We start from the raw sequence: 26,608 nt of genomic DNA, 5'->3' as shown, positions 1-26,608 counted from the left end.
CAGAACCGGTATCGAATACCCAGGCACTACTAAGAGAGCCGGTTAAGTACACATCAATAACTTGTATATCAAATATACCTGATTTTTCTTTGACCGCCTTCTTATCTGCCAGATACTTGGGGCAATTGCGCTTCCAGTGACCCATACCCTTGCAAAGGTAACACTCCGTTTCAGGCTTAGGTCCAGCTTTGGGTTTCTTCGTCGGATTGGCAACAGGCTTGCCGCTCTTCTTTGAATTACCCTTCTTGCCTTTGCCGTTTCTCTTGAAACTAGTGGTCTTATTCACCATCAACACTTGATGCTCTTTACGGAGTTCAGACTCTGCGACTTTCAGCATCGCAAACAACTCGCCGGGAGACTTGTTCATCCCTTGCATGTTCTAGTTCAACACAAAGCCTTTATAGCTTGGCGGCAGTGATTGAAGGATTCTGTCAGTGATAGCCTCTTGCGGGAGTTCAATCCCCAGCTCAGCTAGACGGTTTGAGTACCCAGACATTTTGAGCACATGTTCACTGACAGACGAGTTCTCCTCCATCTTGCAAGCATAGAATTTATCGGAGGTGTCATACCTCTTGATCCGGGCGTTCTTCTGAAAGATAAACTTCAACTCCTGGAACATCTCAAATGCTCCATGACGCTCAAAGCGACGTTGAAGTCCCGGTTCTAAGCCATACAAGACTGCACATTGAACTACTGAGTAGTCCTCCTTACGTGCTAACCAAGCGTTCTTAACATCCTGATCAGCCGTAGCGGGTGGTTCATCTCCTAGCGCAACATTAAGGACATAATCCTTCTTACCAGCTTGTAATATTAGCTTAAGATTACGAGCCCAGTCTACAAAGTTGCTTCCATCATCTTTCAACTTAGCTTTCTCTAGGAACGTATTAAAGTTCAGGGTGACTGTCGCGTGAGCCATGATCTACAACACAAATATATTCAAAGTGGACTTAGACTATGTTCAAGATAATTAGAGTTTAACTTAATCAAATTATTCGCTAAACTCCCACTCAAAAAGTACATCTCTCTAGTCATTTGAGTGGTTCATGATCCACTTACACTAGCTCAAGTCCGATCATCACGTGAGTTGAGCATAGTTTCAGTGGTAAGCATCCCTATGCTAATCATATCATCTATATGATTCATGATCGACCTTTCGGTCTCAGGTGTTCCGAGGCCATGTCTGCACATGCTAGGCTCGTCAAGCTTAACCCGAGTGTTCCACGTGCGCAACTGTTTTGCACCCGTTGTATGTGAACGTTGAGTCTATCACACCCGATCATCACGTGGTGTCTCGAAACGACGAACTGTAGCAACGGTGCACAGTCGGGGAGAACACAATTTCGTCTTGAAATTTTAGTGAGATATCACCTCATAATGCTACCGTCGTTCTAAGCAAAATAAGGTGCATAAAAGGATTAACATCACATGGAATTCATTAGTGACATGATATGGCCATCATCACGTGCTCCTTGATCTCCATCACCAAAGCACCGGCACGATCTTCTTGTCACCGGCGCCGCACCATGATCTCCATCAACGTGTCGCCATCGGGGTTGTCGTGCTACTCATGCTATTACTACTAAAGCTACATCCTAGCAAAATAGTAAACGCATCTGCAAGCACAAACGTTAGTATAAATACAACCCTATGGCTCCTGCCGGTTGCCGTACCATCGACGTGCAAGTCGATATTATCTATTACAACATGATCATCTCATACATCCAATATATCACATCACATCGTTGGCCATATCACATCACAAGCATACCCTGCAAAAACAAGTTAGACGTCCTCTAATTTTGTTGTTGCATGTTTTACGTGGTGACCACGGGTATCTAGTAGGATCGCATCTTACTTACGCAAACACCACAACGGAGATATATGAGTTTCTATTTAACCTCATCCAAGGACCTCCTTGGTCAAATCCGATTCAACTAAAGTTGGAGAAACCGACACTTGCGAGTCATCTTTGAGCAACGGGGTTACTCGTAGCGATGAAACCAGTCTCTCGTAAGCGTACGAGTAATGTCGGTCCAAGCCGCTTCAATCTAACAATACCGCGGAATCAAGAAAAGACTAAGGAGGGCAGCAAAACGCACATCACCGCCCACAAAAACTTTTGTGTTCTACTCGAGAAGATATCTACGCATGAACCTAGCTCATGATGCCACTGTTGGGGAACGTCGCATGGGAAACAAAAAATTTCCTACGCGCACGAAGACCTATCATAGTGATGTCCATTTACGAGAGGGGATGAGTGATCTACGTACCCTTGTAGACCGTACAGCAGAAGCGTTAGTGAACGCGGTTGATGTAGACCCTCTAGGGCATAATTCCAACAGTTTTTGCACCGGCAAAAGTTGCGCGGCACTAGAGAAGCTAGCAATGGTGGAAGGTAAAAGTGCATCTATACCCTGGACTCACTTTAGTCATGAAGAACTCATATACTTGTTGCGAAAGGTTTTATTAGTAATCAAAACAAAGTGCTAAACGCATACTCCTAGGGGAAGGGTTGGTAGGTGTTAACCATTGCGCGATCCCGACCGCAACACAAAGGATGACAATCAATAAATCAATTATGTCCAGCTTCCTAACATAGCGGTTCACCATACGTGCATGTTACGGGAATCACTAACTTCAACACAAGTATATTTCTAGATTCACAACACCCTACTAACATAACTCTAATATTACCATATCCATGTCTCAAAACTAATTGAGAGGAATCAGACTTCTCTTTACTAACCAATGCACATGAATATGGAAGTTTTATTATATCCTCTTTGGATGCCTATCATCTTTAGGACTACTTTCGTATCACAAGCCAACTACCAAGTTACTCAGAGAGAGCACTCTCAAAAAGATATAAGTGAAGATCGAGAGTTCTTATTTCTCCAAAATATGACACCGCCGTGCTCTAAAAAGATCTAAGTGAAGCACTTAGAGCAAAGTTATCTAGCTCAAAAGATATAAGTGAAGCACATGTGAGCTAAATTGCCTAACTCAAAAGATATAAGCGAATCTCAATGAGTATTCTAGCAAATTCACGGTGAGTGCATGTCTCTCTCAAAAGGTGTGCAGCAAGGATGATTGTGACACAACAAAAAGAAAAGACTCCTATAATACACGACGCTCCAAGCAAAACACATATCATGTGGTGAATAAATATATAGCTCCACGTAACGTTACCGATGGATTGAAGAGGAAAGAGGGGATGCCTTCCCGGGGCATCCCCAAGCTTAGGCTTTTTGGTGTCCTTGAATTTGGCTTGGGATGCCTTGGGCATCCCCAAGCTTGAGCTATTTCCACTCTTTATCTCATCGTCCATGAGAACATCACCCAAAACTTAAAAACTTCACAACACAAAACTTAAACAGAAACTCGTGATATCATTAGCACAAGAAAACAAACTATCAACTCTTTAGGTACTGTAGCAAACTTGATTTATATTTATATTTGTGTTATATTAATGTATTCTCACTTTTCCATGGCTAGTACCCCCCGATACTATCCATAGTTTCATCAAAATAAGCAATCAACACAACAAAAACAGAATCTGTCAAAAACAGACCAGTCTGTATACTTCGTATACTTCTGGTATCTCCAAAATTCTGAAAAATTATGAAAATTTTGGCAATTGGAATATCAACCAGCAGCAAAAAGAATCAACTCAAAAGCTCTTTCTAGATAAGAATTAAAAATAATTTCGTGAGCGAAAAGTTTCTATCTTTTTCAGCACGATCAAACAACCATCACCAAAACTAGTCATCAAGGTTTTACTTGGCTCAAACACAAAGAGAAACACAAAAAACACAATCATAACAGAATTATGAAGGTGTGGACGCAACAAAACAGAAATCAAAAAAGCAAAGATAAATTCATTGGGTTGCCTCCCAACAAGCGCTATTGTTTAACGCCCTTAGCTAGGCATTGATAATTCAATGATGCCCGCACAAAAGACAAGAATTGAAGCACAACGAGAGCATCATAAAGCATGTGAAAATCACATCTAAGTCTAACATACTTCCTATGCATAGGCATTTTATATGAAAAAAAATGTCAAGACAACCAATAGTTATCATATGCAAGGAAGAAGAAAGAGAAAATAGCAATCTCAACATAACGAGAGGTGATTTAGTAACATGAAAGTTTCTATCACAATATTTTCCTCTCTCATAACAATTACATGTGGGATCATAATCAAATTCAACAATATAGCTATCACAAAGGATATTCTTTTCATGATCCACATGCATGCAAAGTTGACGCTCTTCAAAAATAGTGGGATTATCATCAACTAAAGTCATGACTTCTCCAAACCCACTTTCAATATTATTGCGAACATCACAATCATCATGAGGGTTAAACAAATTTTCAAGATCATAAGAAAAATTATCACCCCAATCACGATCATTGCAACAAGTAGTGAACAAAGCAAAACTAGCATCCCCAAGCTTAGGGTTTTGCATATTTTTAGCATGATTGTCATTAATAGAATTTATAATGAAATCATTGCAATCATGCTTTTCATTCAAGGAGCCCTCGTGAATCACTTCATAAATTTCTTCATCACGATTTTCAGATTCACACATCTCAAGCAAAACTCCATAGAGAAAGTCTAGTGCACTCAACTCACTAGCAAATGATTCAACATAATTGGATCTCTTACAGAGATTAGCAAGTGGGTGAGGATCCATATCACTAGATTTTCAGCAAGCGAAGATGCAAGCATATTGAAGGCACATAGCACACAAGCAAAGGAAAGCAAGCGAAAAAGGCAAATATTTTTTTAAATTTTTATTTTTCAGAAGTGGGGGAGAGAAAAACGAGAGGCAAAAAAATAAATGCAAGAGATGAGTTTGCGACAGTTACTTGGATAAGCTTCACTTAGAGTAGTCCCCGGTGCTAGAAATTGACACGTCGGAGGAAGACTATTCTTGACTTGATGCTCCCCGGCAACGGTGCCAGAAATTCTTCTTGCTACCTCTTGAGCTTGCGTTGGTTTTTCTCTTGAAGAGGAAAGGGTGATGCAGCACAGTACCAGTAAGTATTTTCCTTAGTTTGAGAACCAAGGTATCAATCTAGTAGGAGTATCAAGGCAAGTCTCCAAAGTACCTGCGCAAAAACAGCAAACTTGCACCCAACGCTACAAAGGGGTTGTCAATCCCTTCACGATTGATTGCAAGGTGAGATCTGAAGGCGAAAAGTGCAACAAAATAAAAGTGTAAGGCTGAAAATATGATGTGAAGTAGACCCGGGGGCCATAGTGTTCACTAGAGGCTTCTCTCATGATAGCAAATATTTCGGTGGGTGAACGAATTACTGTCGAGCAAATGATAGAACCGCGCAAAGTCATGACGATATCTAAGGCAATGATCATACATGTAGGCATCACGTCCGAGACAAGTAGATCGATACTTTCTGCATCTACTACTATTACTCCACACATCGACCGCTATCCAGCATGCATCTAGTGTATTGAGTTCATAACGAACAGAGTAACGCCTTAAGCAAGATGACATGATGTAGAGGGATAAATTCATGCAATAGATATAAACCCCATCTTTTTACCCTTGATGGCAACAACACGATGCGTGCCTCGCTACCCCTTCTGTCACTGGGTGAGGACACCGCACGGTATGAACCCAAAACCAAGCACTTCTCCCATTGCAAGAACTGTAGATCAAGTTGGCCAAACGAAACCCACAACTCGAAGAGAATTACAAGGATATGAAATCATGCATATAAGAGATCAGAAGAAACTCAAATAAGATTCATAGATAATCTGATCATAAATCCACAATTCATCGGATCTCGACAAACACACCGCAAAAGAGGATTACATCGGATAGATATCCATGAAGATCATGAAAAACTTTGTATTGAAGATCCAAGAGAGAGAAGAAGCCATCTAGCTACTAGCTATGGACCCGAAGGTCTGTGGTGAACTACTCACGCATCATCGGAGAGGCAATGGTGTTGATGAAGAAGCCCTCCATGTCCGAATCCCCCCTTCGGTAGGACACCAGAACGTGTCCCAGATGGGATCTTGCGGAGGCAGAAGCTTGCGGCGGCGGAAAAGTATTTTCGTGATTCTCTCTCGTGGTTTTAGATTTTTCGGGGATTTATAGGCGGAAGAAGTAGGACAAAGGAGCCACGGGGGGCCACAAGCCTGCTAGGCGCCCCCCCCCCCCCCCCCGGCCGCGGCTAGGGGGCTTGTGGTCTCCCCCGGGAGCCTTTGCCTTGGTTCTCAAGCTCCCTCGTATCTTCTGTTCCAGAAAAAAAAATCAGAGGTTTTATTCCGTTTGGACTCCGTTTGATATTCTCCTCTGAAAAAGGTCAAAAACATGGGAAAAACAGGAACTGCCACTTGGCACTGAGTTAATAAGTTAGTCCCAAAAAAAGATATAAAATGCATACAAAACATCCAAAATTTGACAAGATAATAGCATGGAACCATAAAAAGTTATAGATACGTTGGAGATGTATCAATGTGGTATGCTCCTATAATACCACGGTTGAAACGTTTGTTCCGAAATAAAGAGTATGCCAAGTTGATGTGATGGCACAAAGACGAGCGTAAGAAAGACGCGAAGTTGAGAGTACGTGCAGATGGGTCGCAGTGGAGGAAAATCGAGAGAGAGTGGTCGGACTTTGCAGATGACCCAAGGAACTGTTGGTTTGGTTTAACTGCAGATGGAATTAATCCTTTTGGGGAGGAGAGCAACAATCATAACACCTGGCCCGTGACTCTATTTATCTATAACTGTCCTCCTTGGTTGTGCATGAAGCGGAAGTTTATTATGATGCCAGTGCTCATCCAAGCCCCGAAGCAACCCGACAACGACATTGATGTGTACCTGAGGTCGTTAGTTGAAGAACTTTTACAACTATAGGATATCAAAAGTGTATGTGTGTGGGATGAGCACAAACATCAGGAATTTGACCTACGAGCGTTGTTGTTTGTAACCATCAATAATTGGCTTGCTCTTAGTAACCTTTCAGGACAGACAAACAAGTGATGCCATGCATGCATGCACTGTTTAGATGATACCGATGTTGGGGAACGTAGTAATTTAAAAAAAATCATACGCCTTACAAGGATCTATCTAGGAGAAACCAGCAACGAGTAATGGGGTAGAGCTTAGGCTTTTGATTGAGATGATAGCTCGTGGGGGCATTCCCGGCCTCCTCCTCTGCCAAACGAGTAGCCTCCACTGCAGCATTGTACTCCTGCACTTCGTACTAAAAAACGTATTATCTCTGTCGAGCGTGATAGTTAAATAGGACAGGTGCATTCAAAGTGACAAGCATAGGTGTATAGTTCTCAAAAATCAAGTTATACTCGTAACCTCTAGCACGGTTTAGAATACATTCATGATAACGCATAGCTTTAAAGCCTAAATATCTATTAGGCAAAACAAGGTCATTAAATTGGGGTGTCACTACTAATTATGCAGCTACACGGGAGGCATAAATTCCTCCATATAAATCGTGGTTGCTAGAGTTGGAATGCAACCTTCGATCAACAATTGCACCAAGGTTATAGTGTCGCTCACCAGCCACAGCAGTGTGAATAAGGCTCAAGTTAGGGGCACATAACGCACTGCAATCTTGTTTCCCTACTACGCATTTTCCGTTAAATAGTGCAAAGTAGCGAATAGAGGACAAATTAATGCTTTTAATTCTAGCCTGCGTTACTCCTCTATTTTCTTCAACACAGAGGCTCTCAAGAAACATATTATAATCACTTTTTGTAGGGTTCTCTAGTGAACCCCAAATTAGGAGTTTGCATGCAGTGAAAAATTCTTCTAGGCTCATGCTAAAAATGTTTATCATAGAGAGTAAATAATACTTGAAATTAATAAAGAGATAACGGAATCCATTTGTGAAAGTGCTTGTAAGGTTGTAATGTTGGGCACACTTATCTTCAAGGAAGTCGGTGAGGCCGACATCGTAATGTCCTGGCCTTTCTTTGAACGCCGATGAGGTGCTAATCTCCATCCCTCTTTGTCAGCTGCTCTGGCGGTTGGTGGCAAGGGGTGGGCTCGTGTTCCTCTTCTTACTTTTCTACCGATTTAGGGCCATGTCTCCGTTTAGTAGTGTCAATTTAGTGAGATTGGTGTTGCGTCGAATAATGTGGCCTCGGCCTCTTCCTCACCACGGCGATGTCTTTTTCGGCAATGCCGCTGAGTCGATGGTCGCGTCTGCTTGCCATTCCCTTGGATCGGTAGGCCTTATGTTTCTTGTGTCAGGCGGTTGTCGTCTCCCATGGCGGTGCTGACAAGTGGGAGAAATTGATGCTGGTATAGGGTTGGTGGCTCGACAGCTGCAGATTTAAAGTTCTTTCGTGACAATGACCGCGGAATGCGTCAGATTTGGATCCAGGTTGGCGTGGGGAATATCCTCGGTCGAGCACCTATTCTGCAAGTCTATTATTTGGCTCACAACGCCTATAAGGCTATGACGCTGGCCTGGATTTTGGTTTGTTGATGCTCTGCCTTTTACATCGGTGTGTGTCTCGGCGATGCTGGTGGTTGATGGTGATTTTGGATAAGGGTGTTTGCCGGGTCTGCATTAGAACTATATATAATATATTTTTTGTATGGAGTTCTTTCTGCAAAGTTTCTTGGACATCGGTCATGTCTTGGTCTATTCGTTAGTTTTTTGCATGAATGTGTGCAATTGTACTCAGGTTTATTGATCAATACTCCCTTCGTTCTTAAGTATTTGTCTTTTTAAAGATTTCACTATGAACCACATACGGATGTATATAGACATAACTTACAATGTACTCCCTCCGTAAATTAATATAAGAACATTTAAAACACAACTTTAGTAATCTGAACGCTCTTACATTAATTTACAGAGGAAGTAGATTCATTCATTTTGCTTTGTATATAGTTCATAGTAATCTTTAAAGAAACAAATATTTAAGAACGGAGAGAGTATAATATATGCGGTTCAAAAAATAAGGGGCAGGCAGCGCGACATCATACTCGTGCGCGGGAATCCGATTAAAACTAGTACTAGTTCTGAGGATGTATGGCGCGAACGTGTCCTCGACAGCGACAGGTACGAGCACAAGACGCACGAGACCAGATTACCGGACCGGACTCGTGGACTAAACAAGCTCCCCCCCGCTGTAATGCCGTTCGTCAGCGAGAATCAGGAAAACATTTAAAAATCGCGGCCAGGAAGTCCCTCTCCCGCAGCAGTTTGCCGCGACGACCTCAAAAACCGAACAAACCTCGCACATATTCCCTTTTCCTCCCTGCCAAGCGCCAATGATCCGGATATACCACCACCGGAACCAGTAAGCTGTGCTCGTAGTCGCCGTAGTAGATCCAGCCAGCCACGGCTATATCGTCCTACGTACTACCGTCTACTGCAGATAGTTGACGACTTGATGCCTGCGGCCTGGAGTCCCACACGGATTCATCATCTTGTACGTACGTACGTACGTACAACCTGCGGCAGGCAACTCATCACGCACTGCGATCCGATTCGACAGCAATCCAATCAATCAAGACTTCAGATGATGCGCTGGTAACTCGGGCACGGAGCATCCTCTGGTTTGATCGCCGTGGATTCTTGCATGGGCCTCTCGTCGTCTTCTCCAGCCAAGCCAACTCCTACGTAAGAGTCGTACGTACGCATCACGCGCGGCACGGCCACCGGCGACCGACGGGTGGTTGGATCGGCTGCGGCTCCACCTCTCCCGGTAAAAAGCGCCATCATCTTCATCCATCGACCTGCCGGTCAATCAGCCGTGCGCTCGGGATTTTACCGCGGAGGGAGGGAGGACGGGATAAAACGAGGCCGCTGCGCGCCTCTCCTCCACTCCTCCCCGATGGAGGAGGGGGAGCGGGACGACGGCTTCCTCAAGGTGCTGCGGGCGCTGCGCGCCGCCGCGCGGACCGTGGAGGATGGGCACGACGGGCCGGCGCTGCGGGCGCTGCTCGCGCTCGAGGCCGCCGCGGACGACCTGCTCGCCGGCGACCCCGAGCTGCACCCGCTCTGCCGCCTTCTCGCCGCCGTCAGGGCCCTCGCCTGGTGCGCTTACGAGGAGGTGGGGTGCGGCGGCGGGGTTGTGGGAGTGTTGCGGGCCCGGTGCCGGCGGTGCAAGGCGAGGCGGGGGATCGCGCGCGCGGCAGGCGGCGTCGCGGCGGAGATCCAGGCGTGGGCGGACCGCGAGCTCGCCGCGCGCCTCGTGGCCGCGCTGAGGGGCGGGGACGACGCCCGGGCGCGCGCGCTGCTGGCGGAGCTGGAGGCGCGGCTGCTGGGCGCGGGGGCGGGGGCGGGGCGGTTCGACGCGCGGCTGCAGGAGGCCGTGCTGCGGCACGGCGTGTTCGGCGCCGTCGAGGCCCGGCTCGGCGACCCGGGCGAGGTGGGCGACGGGTGCGCGGCGGCGGCGCTGGCGCTGGTGCGGTTCAACCGGGACGTGTTCGTGGGGCCGGTGCTGATGGGCCCCGCCATCGGCGCGCTGGTGTCCGCCGCGTCCGCCCACCCCTCGCCGGCGCCCCTGCGCGCGCTCAACGGGCTGGTGGCGGAGATCCGGACGCCGCTGGTGGACGAGCTGCACGCGCGCGGGGAGCTCCCGCGGCTGCTGGCCCTGCTCTGCGCCGCCGACCCGCTCCGGCGCGCGCCCGCGCTCGAGCTCGTCCTCCGCGTGGCCTACTACGGCCGGCGCGAGGTGCTCGACGCGCTCCTCGCCGAGGGCCTCGTGAAGCGCCTGCTCTGCCTCCAGCGCACCGCCGCGGACACAACGGAGGAGGAGGAGGCGGTGGCGCGGTTCGCGGTGCAGGTGGAGGCGGGGCAGGGGCTGCGGCCGCGGGAGAAGCGCGCCGCGAAGCTGGAGATCCTCCGGCGCGTGCGCGAGGCGGCCGTGTCGCCCGCCGAGGAGGCCGCCGTGCTCGCCGAGGTGCTCTGGGGCGCCACGCCGTAGCCCCCGTAGCAGCTCGCACGACGCGAACGCGAGCCAGCATCGTCTGACACCCGGGCCCCACCTGCCTGTCGCGCACGTAGGCCGGTTGACCGGCTGGTTGGTGTGGCATTTGTTTTTCGCCTCTCTTTCTGTCACATTTCCCTTAATCTTTTCTGTGAATAGCATAGCTACCACTACTAGTACTAGAAGTCTAGAACTCCAGTTGTGTAGTAGAGCAGTACTGTGGATAGGTAGGAGCTGAGAGTAGACAGCGTGTGAACGTACAAGGGAGTCCAAGATTGTACTAGTAGTAATACCATTATTTGTAGCGGTAGCGTGTAAAAAAGATGTGTAGGGATGGAAAAGAGTACTACTAGCAATCGGATGAAAAAACGTGGACGCGGTGACAGCGAGAGATAGAGGCGGCATGTGATTGGCACCTCCAGGCGAGGCGAGAATGGTCGGCCGATGGAGCCTGCGAGCACGACGTGCGATTAGTACAACATCTTGTTGAACGAGATACGTATTGGCTACCACCACCACGTGGCGAGGTCGATCCGGCGGTTTCCAGGGCCACGTCGACACATTGGAACGGATGGGATGGGCCCTTACTGTCAACCTGGCACGCAGGTCGTGGGGCCACGAGAAGAGCCGGGACTCCACGCCGTTCACGTGCCGTAGCCACATCGCTGAACGGGATGCAGATGTCGGCGCTCTGCACCGCAGCCGCACCGGGGTGAAAGGGAGAAGATAACTGAAGCTCTTATTTTCTCAACACATACTACAACTACAAGGTATCTGAAGCTCGATTGGTAGAGTGGTAGGTGGTGGTGCGGCAGCGGAAAGGCTGCGACAGATACCTTGAAGAAGAAAAGGGAGCCCGGGTCCGGTGTCGAGTGGTGGCGACCCTGCCCTTTTCCATCATCTTGCTCGGCCCCTTGTCGCACTTGCTGCAGCCAAAAAAAAGGCAGTGCAGCGCCCACATCAGAATCCACTGAATGTTTAGCAGTAAGATTCGACGCCGAACTCTCAGTAACAAGATGATACAAAAACTTTCGAAGAACAGAAAAGAATTTGGGATATTCACTCTGGCATAAAGAACACCCAACCACACGGCTCATCCGGTCATACCCAAAAGCCAGTCAACATGACCCCGTGTGAGCGAATATTAAAACTGTCCGCACGTTCGGGTGAAGTTACGATGGCCCGCACGTCGACCCAACGACAACTATTCGTCCTCACCCCGCACGTGTGGCACAAATCTATTTCGTCCTAACATTTTTCGATAGCAACTTTAGTTGTAAAGCATGACAACTTCCCGTTTGCACGTCGAGTTTCGTTTTTTTGGTGTTCCGTGTTTTTTTCTCGGATGGCAATTTTAGTTGTGAAAACGTCAGGACAGTGTTACTTCGTGCCACACGTGTGACACTTATCATTTGGATGAAACATAGTTGTCATGTCTAGTTACCTATACTTGCCACATCTAATCAAATTATAGTTGTCATATGTGATTAACTAGTTCTCACGTGTGTTCAAATCATAGTTGTCATGTATCGTCAACCATAGTTGATATGTGTGATTAACTAGTTGTCACATATGCACAACTATAGTTGCTATCTATCACCATGCAAGCGTCGTATGGGTGAAGAACGGTTCGCCCACACAGCGACGCGAGCAACCGCGTGCTAGTGGACTGGATGATGTCCGTGTGGGCAAGGAGCGGTTCACCCACACGACGACACGAACATTCGTGCACTAATGGACTGGATGTTGTCCGTGTGGACGAGGAGCGGTCCACCCACACGACGACACAAACAGCCATGCACTAATGGACTGGATGATATCCATGTGAACGAGAAACGGTTCAGCAACGACAAGAGCAGCCGTGCGCTAATGGACTGCATGGCGTCCATGTGAACGAAGAGCGGTTCATCCACGCAACACTGGGTGTTTACGTGGCTCTCAACCTAGATGGTAACTACAACAATATTCGTGCAAATGAATCGAACGTCGTCGCATGTGTTTGGGCTATGTTATTTTATTATTTTTGGAAACAACATATTTATTCCTTATATAATGGACATATCGTTTACAAGTAAATGAGTAATAAAATCAGGGATTATCCAAAACAAAGAGGATTTTTCACTAAATGAGTTCTTGACGAGCCACTTCATTAGCTTCACGTGGGCACTGTGTGTAAGACACATTTAAGAAGTCCATTGCCAATTGTTTGCACTCGAGCACCATTGCAACATCTGAGCCAACATATGTATGTATCTGGTTGTTGCACCGCTTCGACCACAAAGCTACTATCGGACTCTTTGATGCAATCGATCGTCTCTACTAGATATAGTCCTTTCTGAATTGTTGTAATCTCCGAAGAATCAACACTGGCCGCATGAGGAACAAACCATGTTGCAGCCAAAACAAAATTCCCTCTTCCATCCCGAACAATAGCGCCAGTGGCATCAGATAAAGTTTCAGCTTGAAACGCCGCACATGTGGGCGTTATCATTTAAGAAAAAAAAACAAGATGATACAGCCTTGTGCTTTTGCTATTAACCATGGGAAAAGCTAACCATCAGCCAGCGGATTATAATGGCCGCATCAGCCACCTCCCCCGTAAGACACGCGTCCAAGTGACTATACGGTTCTGCAACAAAGATTATGTTTCTGAAACATATACGATGTTGCAGTGGTCTACTATAGATTTATGTTCTGACCATCCGGCCGTCGTCAGCCGCCCATGCCGCCCGTGAACGTTGTAAAAAATTTCCGCAACTTGACCTTTGTTGTAAAAATTCCTGAAACATGACCTTTGTTGTAAAAAATTCTCCCGCAAAAATACCTATGTTGCAGAAAGACGAAGAAAAAAAAATCCTGCAACAAGCAAATTGTTTCTGAAACTCGACCGTTGTTTCAGGAATTAACGGATCCAAAGTTTATTTCTTGCAACAAAGCGAAAGTTTCTGCAACTCAGCCATCGTTTTAGGAATTATGGGTGCCTGACCGGAGCAGATCCGACGGCTACGTGTAGATCGGACGGCCCTCCAAGTGATGGATGTTTAGTAAACATCCACTGATGGATGCGTAGGAGGCCCCATTAACCATATAGTTTCTGAAACCTTCTACGACAACAAGATCCAACATCCGTTAGCTCCATGCTCCATCAGTTTGTTTAGACAAAATGGCAACAGCAAGAATTGCTGCAGCTATATGCATTGTTACGGCCTTCAGTGCGGAAGATAGGAGTGCATGGCAAGCAGTCAAACAAATCTGGAATGGTAGGACACCAAAAGATGCTACCAGCCCTTCAACGACTGAGAACTACCAAACAAGGCAACATGTATGTGCATCACCCATTATCTTCAACAAAATCAAACAATTTCCACTCACACTTTCACCATCACGTCTATCATAATGTACACTTCTTACAGTGGCCCAGTGGCAACTAGCATAATTTACATGACAAAAAAATCCAATCCACAAAATTGAGTGTAGCTGACAAGCCAACCACCGGTTACCCCCCAATGTGCAAGTAGGGAACCGTAAAAGAATGATGTTCAACGAATGATATTTTTTCTCACAAACTTTACAGCAACACAATATTGCACAAGAGCGCTTTTCAGTCAAAACAAGCCCATAAAATCTTCCGCAACAGTGGAATCCCCCATGAACAGACAACATTGAAATCCCCGCGACAAGAGATGAAACAAACCGGGCCAAATCACTTGCCAGATCTTTCTTTCTTTTCTTTTCTTTGCATGGATATGAAAGGTGCAAAGAGGTGTTGCGGTTCTCTCTAGCTATGTACACATCTTCCAAGGCTTCACACCAGCGGGATGGGGCTGGGGCAATGGCTGCTGGCTTCAGGGGATGGTATGAAGAAAGACGATGTCAGGGAGCTGGAGATCTGCGCCTTCACCCCTTGCTCCTGGGAGAGCTCGTGGATGTCCCTGACGATGTCGAACACGGCTTCCGGCTGGGCCAATTTCAACGCGTTCTCCGACATTCTCTTGCGGTCCTCTGAGCCTGGACCGAACCAGTGGGCGACAAGTTCGGCGGTTTCCTTGGGGCTCTTGGAGAACACGCCTGCGCCGTTGTCCACGACATAAGGGACGTTGCCGACTTCCTGAGACGCAAGAAAACAAGACTGTCTTAGCTGATATATTGTTTGATGTAGACTGCCTGGTAAGCAGAATAGAAGCGTGCAACTCTTGCAAGATGTAAGATGCACATAAAGATAAACAACGCACAACCACTTTGTTTATTATACTGTACAAGCCTCAACCAGTAAATAAAAAAAATAGCCATAACCATGCACAGTTATTACTGTATAAAACAATTATCTATTCATCAGAATAAAGTTAATAAGAATTGTCCTTTCTTCAGATCTGTAAAGATGACACATGGGAAGAAGTCCCAAGACAATAACCGTAAACAAGCATGGCACTGCACCAAGGACCAACTTATACCAATATTGACTCGAAAAAATGTACTCGTATCTTGTTAAGGTTCAAGGACTACATATTAAGAAGAATTTTTTGAGCTCTTAGCTGTCAGGTGTTTATGTTCACTGCATCATTGCAAATACATACACCTTGAATGCTTGCTGTTAACAATTTATAAGGTGGAAAGTGAGTGGATACAAACCTGTCCAGGTATGAAGTCATTAAGGATGATAGGAAGACCCCTAATCAAGGCTTCAGCAATGGTGCCTGGTCCAGCCTATTGAACCAAAATAACATGAAAACGAAATTATGAGTACCACAATACCTTCAGAGGAAGCAGCACACTAGCAATAGAGAAGGGTCAGTAATGTATATACCTTTGTTATAATGCAATCACAAGCCCCCATCCACTTTTCCATTTGGGTCTCGAATCCCCTAATCTTTTATTTAACAAAAGAAAAGCAGTTAACGAATTATTCACTTTGTGTGGGCTAAACAAGAAACAAGTTGAAATTTTAAAAGAACTGAACGTGTAGCATTTTGTCTATACCTTTATTGGCATTTTCCATTCAAGAGCCTGCAATGAAGAGCTCAGTGTTTTGTTCCGACCACAAATGACAACAAGCTGCCCAATCGGCTTTCCAAGCTCTTTGTCAAACAATACATCTCCAAGGGCTTTTGCAGTCTTCTTTACAGGACCCATGCCCTCTCCACCTCCCATCAGCAACACTGCCGGTAGCTCAGGATCCAATTCAAGTTCCTTCCGCAAATCATCCTGGTGAGTAATTGGTTTACAAATGTGTTAGCTGTAAGCGAGCATTTGCATCAAGACGTATCACTGTACAGCCATACATTTGACTGTTTCTGGAGAAATTAGTACAATCATAGGGCTACAGCCCAGAATGTACTTGGCAGTAATGAATAGACAAGGGATAAAAAAAATACCGCAAGCGAACTATCATGTTTGTTCAAAAGCGACTAATAAGCATTTGCGCGAAGACACATCACTATACAGGCATACATTTGTTTGTTTGTGGAAAGCATAGTAGAATCATAGGGCTACAGACCAGAATGCTTTACATTCTGGAGAATCAATGTACACAATGCTTGGCAGTTAATGAATAGACAAGATACTTTGAAAACTCCCATACAAAATTTGGTACCAGTCTGGCATATCAAGAAGTGACAACAGTCTTAACTTTAAAAAGGGGTATATACCTTAACTAGAACAGCACGGCAGAACGATGGTCGAATGGGAAGACCGAACACACGGATCTGAGAAGTTTTCAGGTCATCCAGTTCTGCCCTCTTGGCTACTTCCTCTGATGGGCAGTAACACCTATTCACGTCAGCATGGAACCTGTATATTTGCACTGCCAGATTTTAAGTCTATGTTTGGAGTGTGTCAAAAGCAGTTATTTTTTCTGAAACAAAAACAGTTTCCAGGTCCCCTTATTGAGAGGGGAACATACCATGTAGGGTGGCAAGTGTTGAGGTCAGTGATGACAGTAGCGAAGACTACTCTGTTCTGCAGACCTTGCCATTTGAGTACCCATAGAGGAATGTGTTGCATGAGGGGGTGAACACTAATTATTATATCTGGCTTGTACTTCTTCAATCCAGCCTCAACCTTCCTACAACCATAAACAAGAAATTATTCAGGAAAATAAAACTACATGTAGACTTGATGCAGAGGCAAAGTCTACTGCTAGGATCATTGAACTTGGATTGTAGGTTGAAGTCTAAATGACACAAGCATTAATAGGACATCGAAATAGAGCAAAAAATAGGAGTACAAGTTAATTGACTTTAAACGGCAAATCGATAGGCAATGTTAGTGGTTCGGGGTATGAAAAAAATAGTAATCCAAGAAATAAAAGCTTGCATATGCGCACTAACAATGTGGTTTATAATATGTGGGTCATGGTTTGGAAGCAATGTTATACTAGGGCCGACTTGATAACTGTGAAAGCACATATGCTGTTAACTCACTCACTAAATGATCCTCAAGGGATGGCAGCGATGCAATGCAATCAGTTTTTGTGACCTCCTAGAATACCACACCTACAGGGTGACACCAACACAGAGTGGCAATTTGATGCCCATGGTACAAACTGAATTTCTCGGATATGCTTTCCCGTCACTGTCCTGCTATACAACCTGGCAAACCTATGTGCGCAGCCTGAGCCGGTCCACATGGCTCGATATCTGACCTCGGCACAAGTTTATTCAGGAAACTTGATTTCAACAGCAAAATTACATGCATTACATGACAAGGAATCCAGCAGAGATATTTTAGCATCTCTAGTCAAGACAGCAGTGGTCCTTGTATAAAATTATGGGCGCCATATCTCCGGTAAGATCTGGGATTATAATATATACAGTGTATATACTAGTTCAATCAAAATGCTGACAAAAGTGCCGATCCACTATAAAATTTGGGACTAGGTCAGCAATTTGCAATCTAACGCATCATCAACCAATAACAGGAAAAAAACAGTCTGGCTCTGGCGTGAATGTGAAAACAGAAATCACATCGAATTGTTTATTTGTTTGTTTGTTTGTTTGTTTTATGATGACCCCGACGAACGATGTGTGTGATGAGGTCAAGCAAGAAAAACGTTGCAGGAAGCGTAAGTAAAAATGAAATCGGTGAGGCGTGAGTGGGAGAGAAGGGAAGCGATCCGTACGTACTTAGCGTAGAAGGAGGCGAGGGCGGCGAGGTAGAAGTTGTGGACCCATCGGGGCGATGTGCCGTGGAAGGCCACCTTCCAGAGCTGCACGTGCTTCACCATGAACTTGTAGGAGCTCTCCATGTTGTTGAGCGGCCAGCCGGCGTGGTCCTTGCAGAGGTCCTTGACGAAGACCTGAGCCCCAAATCGAAATCGAAACCGGAGCCCATCAGTGCGGGGCGCGGGCGCGGGCGCTTGGATCGACGGACAAATTTTATTGGAGATTCCGATGACGATTTTATTATTATTCGCGGACAGGAGAGGGAGGGGAATAATTCGGTTGGGTTGTTACCCGGTAGTCGTCGCCGAACTCGATGCGGAAGGCGTCCTTGATGGCCTCGGCGGAGGCGCGGTGGCCGCCGCCGGTGTCGCTCATGAGGATGAGGACGTTCTTGGCGCGGTTGGCGCCGAGCTGGACGAGCTCGACGGTGCCCTCCTCCTCCTCCCAGAAGGGCTCGTCGTCGTCCTCGGGCCCGGCGAGCGAGGCGAGGGAGGCGGACGGGGAGGAGGAGGAGGAGGAGGCGCGGCCCGCGGAGGAGAGCTCCCCCGCGTAGGAGAGGCTCTTGCGGAACCTGCGGCGCATCCGCTGCTGGTGGTGGTACGCCGCCACGCTCTCCAGCACCGTCTCCCGGATCGACCGCACCCGCGGCGACGCCGTCGACGCCTCCATCGCGCCCGCCCGCCTGGCCCCGGATCGCCGCCGAGGGTGCAGGCGCAGGAAGGGGTGCGGCCGCGTTTAAAATTGGCGAGGGGGCAGGAGGGAATGGCGGAGGGGCGGAGGAGAGGGGGAGCTGGCGCGGCCGCGGCCGGGAGAGACAACTGGAATTTTGGAGGTTGGGGACGGGACGGGACGGGGACGGGGACGGGAACGGCGGTGGTGGTGGTTGTCGCGTGTTTTGTGCGTGTGCCCTCGCTCGCTCGCTCGCTCTTTTGGTGGCTTCTGATTCTGATGATTTGGGGATTGGGGATTGTCGACGTTGGTTGGTGTCACGGCTGGAAGAGTCCGAGGGGTTTTGGGGGAAAAGGGTCCATCTTGCACGAGACCACCCTCGTTGCTCCAAGAGTTTAGTGGACCCTATACATGTCTTACCAAACCCGGTGGTTTCTTTATATTTGACCTACGGTATTCCTGTTTTATTTGACCTAATATATAGGTTTTCCTCTTCTCTTAGACCAAAGCCACCGAGTATATCCGACTATGGCGCTAATGAAGATCGAACCACGGGTGTATAAGTCATCTTAGGTTGTGCACCATTGACCAAGGCGAAGAGAAAAACAATAAAATTAATGTGATTTTCCTAATTGATACCATTGCATGCAATGAACTGATCACTGCATGTCGTGCTAGTTAGTCTCAAGTCATTAAAAACATACACGCCCCACATCTCTAATTGGTTGATTCCTTTATTCGTATCAAAAAACAAAAGACGAGATGAAAATTAATGCATTTGGTTTTCGTAAGATGACTTATACACCGAAACAGAGGAAGTAAATGCGTTTGGACATCCCGTAGGTAAAACAAAAAGTGAGGAGACATGGTTTGTTGTTCCTTGTCTTGCGAGATTATTTCGGGTGCTCGTGTTTTTTGGTGGCATAAACATAGTTGTGTCCTAGATCGAAACTTGCGGCATGATAAACGATATTGATGTTTGGTTTGGTTTGGTTGGATAGACTTCACTAGCCCCGAGTAAAAGATGCATCAAAAGGAAACGGACTCTTGAACCTCTTTCACGCTCATGTCACGTCGAGGTACTGCAGAAAAAAAGAACTGCAAAATCTGATTTAACTTTTTCGTAATCGATTAGTTAACATGGTGGTTAACCATATTATGAAACTGAAAAAAAAGTCATTGGCTTATCAAATTCTCTATCGGGTCATGAAAAAGATTCAACAAAAGACAGAAACAATTCCTCTATTGCTTTTACGTCAAGCAAAACGTAGAGGAACTCCCTATATAGGAGTAAAAACAAGACGAAATAAAAAAAAAAAAGGATCAACGCGGAAAGTTTCGATTGAAATATGATCTAAACAAGGAAGAGCACTTGCCATTTGTTGATTATTAGAAGCATCCCAAAAGCCCCTGGGTCGAAATATGGCTTTCAGATTAAGTTGTGAAGTAGTAGATGCTGCCAAAGGGAGAATTGAGGTTGACATGCCACATATGGCATGCATTGTCTTTTTCTTAATTTGCCACGCCTATTGTGTCATTTCTTTATCCCTCTCCTTCCAACCAATTTTGTAGGTTTTGTCTTCAAATGGACGGATTCAGCCATACACTTCATCTTGTCTGATAACAAAAGTTTTCCATGCATGGATATGATGGTCGTTATCACATTAAAGGGCATGACAAGGCGACATCATAATTGTCGAGCAACGATGTCTAATACCACATGGCATACGTGATGAGAACCCATGTCTCCTAAAGGCGAAGCAAAGAGCAAGGCGATCGGGTGAAATACCGTGTGGATGTGGGAAAGAGTTCAGTGGACCGTAAACTTGTCTTACCAAACCTTGTGATTTATTTAGCCTAAGGAATTTCTTCTTATTTTTGACCTACTACTAAGTGTCTTCTTCTCAAAAAGTAAATAAATAAGTGTCTTCTTCTCCTTCTTTGAGGCAAAAGGTACCAAGTACCGGACTATATAGCGCTGATAATGCTCGAACCACTGGTTTAGATGAGAAGAGAAAAAGATTAATGTCATGACTCGCCGAACACTAGGGGAAACGAAGTGAAAATTTGTTTGGACGCCGTGTACATAAAACGACGACAATGTAAATTTGTATGGATAGTCTTGTGATGAGGAGACATGGTTTCTTGTTCCTTATGCGATTATTTCGGGTGCTCATGTTTTTTGGTCGAACAAAGATAGTTGTGTCCTAGATCAAAACTCGTGACACAATCAATCATGTTGATTTGTTGGTCGGTTGATCTTGGCTAGCCTCTCAAAATCGAGGGTTCACATGCGCGTGCGTGTCTTGTTTTTACAACGGCATTGTCTTTTCTTAATCTGCAACCTTTACCATGTCATTTGTTTGTTCCTCTTTTTTCAATCATTTTCGCAGATTTTGTCTTCGGCTGGATGGACTTGGTCATATTCTCCACATCATATGAATAAAAATGTCTCCACGTGTTGATAGAATGGCCGTCATCGCGTCACGAGCCATGACAAGAGGATAGTTAGGAGTACCACATGGCATACGCGGCGAGCAACCAATGTCTCCTAAAAGCAAAGCAAGGAGCGGTGTGTCGGGGTGAAATACCTAACCTAGGTTTGATATACAGCGTGCCATGCCAAAATACTTTTTTTTTTTGAATAGTTTGAATTTCTTACCACGCGTGTCACTGTTTTTTTTTTCGGGCGAGAAGCTAATGTAATCGATTGTGCGCGCGATGAAGCAAACCCTGGTTAAAAAAGCAAAAAAAAAAACGTTTTGTGTGCGTGATGAGAAATAAACGAGCGGGGCGCGATTAGAAATGTTTGCATTGGCGAGGTGGGTCGTGCGAAAAACGTAGCAGCAGCCAGCAGCCGGATGCGGATGCCCCTGGAGAAGAAAGATGCCGAGGGTGGAACGTGGTGGGCCATGCCACGGAAGGCTGCGCTGCGCTGCGCCGCGCTGTTTACTCCTTCTCCGCGGTCGGATCCCCGTGGAAGGGAAGGGAGGGGAATTATCCCGGGAATCCGCCGGATTATTCCGCCCCGAGCCCCGCGCGGAAGAAAGAGGCTTTGCGTCGCTCGCCCGCACCCGTGTGCCGTGTGTCCCGTGCCGCGCGGCTGCTTGCTGGGATTTTTTCACTCTTTTAACATTTTTTTTAAACATGAGCATAAAATGAACCAGATTTGTAAGCATTTCACGATCTGACCCTTTTAGAAACGTCACAAGCCGTGGCGTTGCTGTCTCACTATGCAACGCCTGTCTACCATGGCGTTGCTGCCCTGCAGTGACACGCCTGTCTACCGTGGCGTTTTTTTTTTTGCAACGTCAGTCTAAAGTGGCGTTGCAGAGCCACTGTGAAATACCAACAGTGCTGGCGTTGCTGCCCAACACCATGTTAAACCGGGCCAGGATTGTTCCACCCCGGGTCGGGTGCCATCCGCAGTGTGCGCGCGCCGCCGTGTCGGTCGGCAGAGAGCCAAGTCACGATTTGATGGTGATGGCGCTGCACCTGCGCCGTCGAATGAACCGGGCCAGGTCGATCGACACTCCTTCCTTCCGGCCAGCTGTGGACGTCCGTCCGCGCCTGACGCGTGCGCAAGCACATTCCGTCCGCGCGTCGCGCCATGCCGTTGCTTTGTCGCGAGAGGCACTGGGAGTACGTACAGTACTAGCCAAGTGTTGGAGGGAGGTCGCTCTCCATCAAAAGTTATCCAATCCAAGTGCACCAATAGCTCACGGTGGCGTCGCCAAGGGCACAACATAGAGTCATGTTTGTTTTTAATAAGGTTTTCGATCTTTTTTGTTTTTGGTTTTGATATTTTCTGCTCTTACAACCGGGATTTTTTTAACACGGTTATTACAACAGAAGGTCATGTTTGTTTCCAACACTGTAATTTTAGATGTTTTAGTATGGACTACATACAGACTGAAATTACTAAAATGTGTCTATGTATAGCCGATTCAGCATAAACTTAGAGCACCTTATAATAGTATAAACGAATGAGTAAATCATTGTGGATTTGAATAGACCATGGGGAGATTAGACTCGCTATTCCTCATCTCGCACCGGCAGCCTTGGCTAACCCTAGTTGCCGCCCCAAAAAAAAGCTAGGGCTCCACCACCTCCCGACGGCGTCGTCGCTGGTCCGCCCCGTCTTCGGTAGCCTTAGGGCCATGGAGGCGAAGCGGATCTCGAGCCTTGTCAATGGGAGGGCTTCGTTGTTAGATCTTTCTTCAAGTTTTGTTACGGTTTGTGTTCTGCTGAGGAAGACGAGACGGTGGGGGCTCCCTGAAGAAGGAATAAAGGTCTCGTCGCCCAGCCCCCGTTTCGGTGATGCGTCTAGCATCGTTGGCGGGCATGTGGAGGTGTGTCTCCGGCGGATCTATCTTTGGTGGATTTGCTCGGACCTGTTCGTCGTTCGTCTTTGTTCGTGTGTTTTTAGGTTGGATAATTCCGATCTACACTCTTCATTTGCGACGGTTGTTGTTTTGGTGTGTTGGTCCTATGGAGCCTTAGCACGACGACTTCCCGACTGTCCACTACAACAACGTTTGCCCGACTCCAACGAGGGAGGGGCGATGACAGCGGCGCGCCTTCGCCTCGTTTCAGTGCTTGTAGTTGTCGCTAGGTGGTCTTCGAATCTGGATGTAATTTTTATTATTTCTAGTTTTTTTGTACTACCATGATTGAAGATGAATAGATTGAAAGTTTTTTCCGCAAAAAAGAAGAATAGACCATGGCATTTTGATTCACCGGTCTAAATTTGCAGTCGGTGGACTGTAGATCTTGTTAAAAAAATTGAAAATCAAACTGAAAAAATAGAAGAATCAAGGAAACTCTAGGAAATTTGAAAAGAAAATTTGAGGGGGGAGAGAATTTGAAATTACAAGAAAAATTATCGTAAACTCCCCCGCCAACAACAAATGAAAGAAATTCAAAAGGTATAACATGGGAGGAAAATGGAAATATTCAAAAAATGTAAAACTCAAATCTTGTTTTTTTGGGGAAATTGGAACTTGGAAGGCAAACTATCGGGAATTCCCCAAGAATAAATGTGAAAAATATATAAAGTAAATTCAAAATAAAATATGAGAAATATAGGAAATATTCGAAAGAATGATGAAATTTTTGGGAAATTTAAAAGCGAAAGACAAACTACTAAAAAATTACCAATAACTAATGATCAATGACAAATCAAAGGAATACAAAAGGTATATAACATCATGGACATTGGAAATATTCAGACATGAATATTTGAATTTTTTGGAACCAGTAGACAAATTATTGGAAAATCGCCAAAATATATATCAATCAAAGAATGAAGTTTAGTATTAAGACTCTTGGGATAAGAAAAATAATGTATTTTACCAGGTAGTCCTTAATGTGAGCCTCCTAGTGTGAAATGTACAATCATGAATCAAGTCCTTAGCTCAAATCGTTCTCCAACTATATATGATTGTAAAAAAGTTCAACACAATCACCTGTCACATCATAACTGAACACAGAACATTCATGTTACCGTAACACAAATTACATGTTAAGAGGTACACGACCGTTATCTCTACAAGAAACGGGATTGGGTAACAACTAGCCTTATCAAGTTCACTGATAGACAACAACAAGGTAGTTTACACCAATTGTCTCAGGGGGTCCGGGCAAGCTCGCACGACCGCGAGGGAGGGAGGGTGGAAGGGGGAAGGCAACATGAATTTTGGAGGTTGGGGATGACAGCGTTGGTGGTTGTTCTCACATGTTTTATGTGTGTGCTCTCTCACTCGCTCGCTCTTTTGTTGGTCTATAATTTAGAGATTTGAAGGGGGTTCGTTGTTCCTTTCAAGATTGGAAGAGTCCGAGGAGTTTTGAAGAAATAGGATCAATCTTGCATGGGACCACCATCATTACTGTTGTGGGAAAGAGTTTAGTGGACCACAAACTTGGTTTACCAAACCTAGTGATTTTTTTTATTTATTTGATCTAAGGAATATTTTTTGCTTTCCTATGACCTAACAAAAATCTTGTTCTTTTGGACGAAGGACGCATGCCGAGTGTCAAACTTTAATCTAGCATTAATAAAGTTTTAACCATGAGTTGTTTGCAAAATAGAAAAGATAAGTTTAGACAAAAGAAAATGAGATTAATGTCGTGAAATACCGTATGTCTTGAGATACGAATCATAAAGGTGTTTGGAGGGCGCATAGAAAAAGAACGATACTAGTTTGCACGGATAGTCGAAGCAAGGTGAAAAGGAGACATAGTGTCTTGTTCCCAATCATACCAAGGGGAGCTCGTGACAAGATCAACAACGTTGATATTCGGTCGGGCTAAGAATTTTCGCTAGCCCTAAGAAAAAGATGAATGAAACCCAGGGTTTACAGGGCGCACTTGTTTGTTTGTTTGTTGGGACATTATATTTTCTTAAATTGTAACCCTCATTTTGTTGCTTTTTTGTTCCTATTGTTTCAGTCTTATATTACTCATTGTAGAATTTGACTTCTTATAGATGCAATGATACCGTCCATGGTTATCTCGTAATAAATTTTGTCATATGTGGTCGAAACCGACATCGCAATTCATGACAAGACAACTAGTCTGACTATCGAGCTACAACGATCTCTAACAGCGCATGAAATTCATGGCAGGCAACCAATGTTTGTTTCCTAAATGCAAAGCAAAGCAAGCAGAGTATTCATCAGGTGAAATACCTAGGCTCGATGTGCTCATTGCAAAATTTTGGATGAAATATCCCACTGTGTGCCTCGCGAAGGCGACGATGCATATATGCCTATCAAAGAATAATACTCACCCCATCTCCAATTACTTATAGAAATAAATATATATAGAATTAAAAATATATCTACGTGGCGGGTAAGCCATGTTAGTTTCCTAAATGCAAAGCAAAGCAAAGCAGGCAGGGTATTGACCGGGTGAAATACCTAGGCTCGATATGCTCATTGGTAAAACTCGAATGAAATATTCCACCGTGTGCCTCACAAAGGCGACGATGGGTATATGCCGAGCAAAGTAATATAAGACTCCTTTCGTCTCGAATTACTTGTCACAGAAATGTATAAATATAAATATATCTAAAACTGAAAATATGTCTACATACATTTATTTGTGCGATAAGTAATTATGAAGCGAGGAGGTAATTCGACGATGGCAATGCAATCGATTGTGTGCACACATACAAGAAAAAAGCAAATCCTACTCCAAGGAAAGAAAAGACGAAGCAAATGTTACCCTGATGATGATCTTCTCAATTGTATCCTAAAGAAGGGAGCTCATATACGTGGCAGAGTTTGTGGAGTGGGTTACAAACATTCAGACAAGGCATCATATGGCGTGTGGAAGATGGAGCTTCCATTAAAATCTGGGAGGACCCGCGGATACCTAGTAGCCCCAACAAAAAACTTATGACTCCCCGAAGCAACATTGTGCTGACCAAAGTTACTGAACTAATAGATGCAGACAGCAGATCATGGGATGAGGAGCTCATTACGGATATCTTCTGGCCAATTGATGCACAACGCATTCTAAATATCCCTCTTGCGGTGGGGATGATGGACGACTTTGTTTCCTGGCATCCAGACAGGTGTGGTATGTTCTCTGTGAGATCGGCGTATCAACAAGAATGGGATAACCAACATGGACGAAAGTTGAGGAGGACGAACACAAATCATTCCTCAGGTAATAACCCTATTTGGAGAACCATTTGGAAGCTAAGGCTACCCGCGAAGATCAAAATTCATCTATGGAAATCATTACTGGGAGCTATACCATGCTATGGGGTTTTGGCAAATCGACACATCATGACCAACTCTCAATGGCCGCTCTGTACAAT

General features: G+C 45.6%; 1 protein-coding gene across 1 annotated transcript; it reads right to left on the bottom strand.

The window, feature by feature from the left end:
* Positions 1 to 14,294: 14,294 nt before the first annotated feature.
* On the bottom strand, positions 14,295 to 19,057 carry LOC123401195 (probable monogalactosyldiacylglycerol synthase 3, chloroplastic). The gene is made up of 8 exons (XM_045094928.1): positions 18,403 to 19,057; positions 18,073 to 18,245; positions 16,851 to 17,012; positions 16,597 to 16,738; positions 15,929 to 16,153; positions 15,756 to 15,818; positions 15,581 to 15,655; positions 14,295 to 15,059 (listed from the first exon to the last, which is right to left on the bottom strand). The coding sequence occupies exons 1-8, from the start codon at positions 18,778 to 18,780 to the stop codon at positions 14,757 to 14,759; spliced, it is 1,521 nt and encodes a 506-aa protein (XP_044950863.1). The 5' UTR covers positions 18,781 to 19,057; the 3' UTR covers positions 14,295 to 14,756.
* Positions 19,058 to 26,608: the final 7,551 nt, after the last annotated feature.

This window comes from Hordeum vulgare, chromosome 6H, assembly GCF_904849725.1.
Source record: "Hordeum vulgare subsp. vulgare chromosome 6H, MorexV3_pseudomolecules_assembly, whole genome shotgun sequence".
NCBI classification, from domain to species: Eukaryota; Viridiplantae; Streptophyta; class Magnoliopsida; order Poales; family Poaceae; genus Hordeum; species Hordeum vulgare.
This window is presented reverse-complemented; position numbering and strand designations above follow the sequence as displayed.